General features: G+C 60.3%; 1 protein-coding gene across 1 annotated transcript in view; it reads right to left on the minus strand.

Moving 5' to 3' along the window:
- Window positions 1-1,474, minus strand: part of LOC118015647 (aldehyde dehydrogenase family 3 member B2-like) — a 3,812-nt gene extending 2,338 nt beyond the window's left edge. The window contains 5 exon segments of the mRNA XM_035012395.1: window positions 88-205; window positions 372-492; window positions 696-802; window positions 1,319-1,414; window positions 1,417-1,474. Coding sequence (XP_034868286.1) covers window positions 88-205; window positions 372-492; window positions 696-802; window positions 1,319-1,414; window positions 1,417-1,474 — 500 coding nt within the window.
- Window positions 1,475-2,299: the final 825 nt, after the last annotated feature.

Below are 2,299 nucleotides of genomic sequence, written 5' to 3' on the forward strand. Positions count from 1 at the left end.
GCAAGGTGGGGCAGGTGGTTCAAGGGACACTGCAGGCCCTGGGGACAGCTGGCCCTCCCCAGCTGACAGGGTGGGGCGATGTGGGACGCTGGGGGCTCATGGGGCGGGTCCAACCTCACCTGGTCCAAGTATTGAGGCAGGACCTTAGCCAGGACCTTCTCTGTGCCCTTACTTAATTCTGATGGCTTCAGCACCATGCAGTTCCCTGCAGGGACAGATGGGGATGTCATGGGGGAGATGCCAGTGCCCCCCACACACCCAGGGCAGAGATGCAAGGAACGTGCCAGAGGCTGGGGGTACCACATAAATGGAATTCTGGGGGCCCCCTTTGGGAAGGGCTATTGGGCATGGGCTCAGAACTCTCTCCTCACCTGGGGCGAGGGCACCCACTAGCGGCACCAGGGTCAAGTGCACAGGGTAGTTCCAGGGGGCGATGATGAGCACCAGGCCCAAGGGCTCCTTCCAGACGAAGGCCGAGTCCAGCCGCGCGAACTGTAGTGCAGGACACGTGGTAGGGCGTGGCGGGGGCATCACCCCAAAGCTGCCCCCCAGGGTCCTCGAGGGGCCTGTGGACTGGAGTCCTCATGAGGAAACGGGTCCCAAGGAAGTCAGAGACTCGCCGTGGGTCGGAGGCGGTGAAGAGGCCTGGGCTGGAGCTGCCGCTGGGCGCTTCCCCGCCCCCGGCAGCCGCTCACCAGGCTCTTGGCTACGGGCTCATCCTTCATCCAAGTGCGTAGGTTCTTGAGCGCCAGGTCAACCTCGTTCTGGCATATGACGAGCTCGGATAGCTCTGCCTCAAAGACTGCAGCGGAGAGAGATTCAGGCGTCAGGCCTGGGCCCGGGCAGGGAGGGGATCTAGTGCTCAGGATCCCCAAAAGTCCCAGCTCCGGGATTATGGAGACAGCCTCCAGAGGAAGCACAGCCAGGCCCCTGGGAACAGCACGGTGAGCGGGGAGGAGCCCGGGCCCCAGGACAGGTGACCCGGGCTCCGGCTCCCGCTCTGCCACTTCCTAGCTGCGGGACCTCGGGCAAGTGTCTTAACCCCCATACACCTCAGTTTCCCCTCAGTAACTTGGGGGCCGTGCCTCACAGGTTCGGACGGGTGAATGCTGGCACACACTGCATGCCAGGGAAGGGTCTATGAAATAAACGGGAATGAATTAGGGGCACCCCAGGGGGTGGGCTTTGCCGGTTGCTTAGTCCCCCCCTCAGGGAGGAAGCCGTGGGCCCCATTCCTCATGTCCCCCCCAGCCCCGCCTCCCCAGCCCCCCAACCCGCCCTCCACCCGCCCCCCGCCCCCCCGCCTCCCCAGCCCCGCCCACCTTGCGCAGGTCCTGCACCAGCGCCTCCTGCAGAAACTGCTTGTTGTCCCGCAGGAAGCGGCCCAGGCCCTTGAGCTGCGCCGCCCGGAACTCGTCCTCCCTGAGCCGCAGGCCTCCCGCAGCCGCCGCAGGGTGTCCGCGAAGGGGTCCATCCTGCAGGGAGGGGGCAGCGTGGGCCGGGGCTCTCCACTTTCATGGGCATTCTCCCCGCGCCCCTGGCTGTACCTCTATGGGCTCACGGACACTTCTACAAGGACTCGCGTGTAACCCCAGAGGGCCGGGGCTGCCCCTGCACCCCTCCAACGCATGGGTCCCTCCCATTTCCTTCTTTTTATTTATTTACTTATTTATTTATTTATTTATTTATTTATTCATGAGAGTCAGAGAGAGAGATAGAGAGAGGCAGCGGCAGAGAGAGAAGCAGGCTCCCCGCCTAGCAGGGAGCCTGATGCGGGACTCGATCCCAGGACCCTGGGATCGTTACCTGAGCCGAAGGCAGACGCTTAACCATCTGAGCCACCCAGGCGCCCTGAAAAGGATCTTTACAGATGTAATTAAGGATCTCGAGATAAGATCATTCCGGATTAGCCAGCGGAGCCCTAAATCCTACGATGAGTGTCCTCGTCAGAGAAAGAGATTTGAGATAGAAGAGGAGGAGGCCACGCAAGATGAGGCAGAGATTGCCACGAGCCAAGGAGCCCCCGGAGCCCCCAGAAGTTGGAAGAGGTAAGGCAGGACCCTCCCCTAGAGGCGCTGGAGAGAGCGTGGTCCTGTCATACCTGATTTCAGACTTCTGACCTCCAGAACTGTGAGAGAATGAATATCTGGTTTCTAAGCCACCAAGTTTGTGTAATTTGTTACCGCAGTCCTAGGAAACTGACACAATGGGTATGTAACAGTATCTTACAATTGTTGTAATTTTTATTTTACCAGTTACTGCTGAGGTTGAGCATAGTCTTATTTGCTTATGGGCTCTT

The sequence above is a fragment of the Mirounga leonina genome, unplaced genomic scaffold (assembly GCF_011800145.1).
Source record: "Mirounga leonina isolate KUSES-001 unplaced genomic scaffold, KU_Mleo_1.0 Mir_166, whole genome shotgun sequence".
NCBI classification, from domain to species: Eukaryota; Metazoa; Chordata; class Mammalia; order Carnivora; family Phocidae; genus Mirounga; species Mirounga leonina.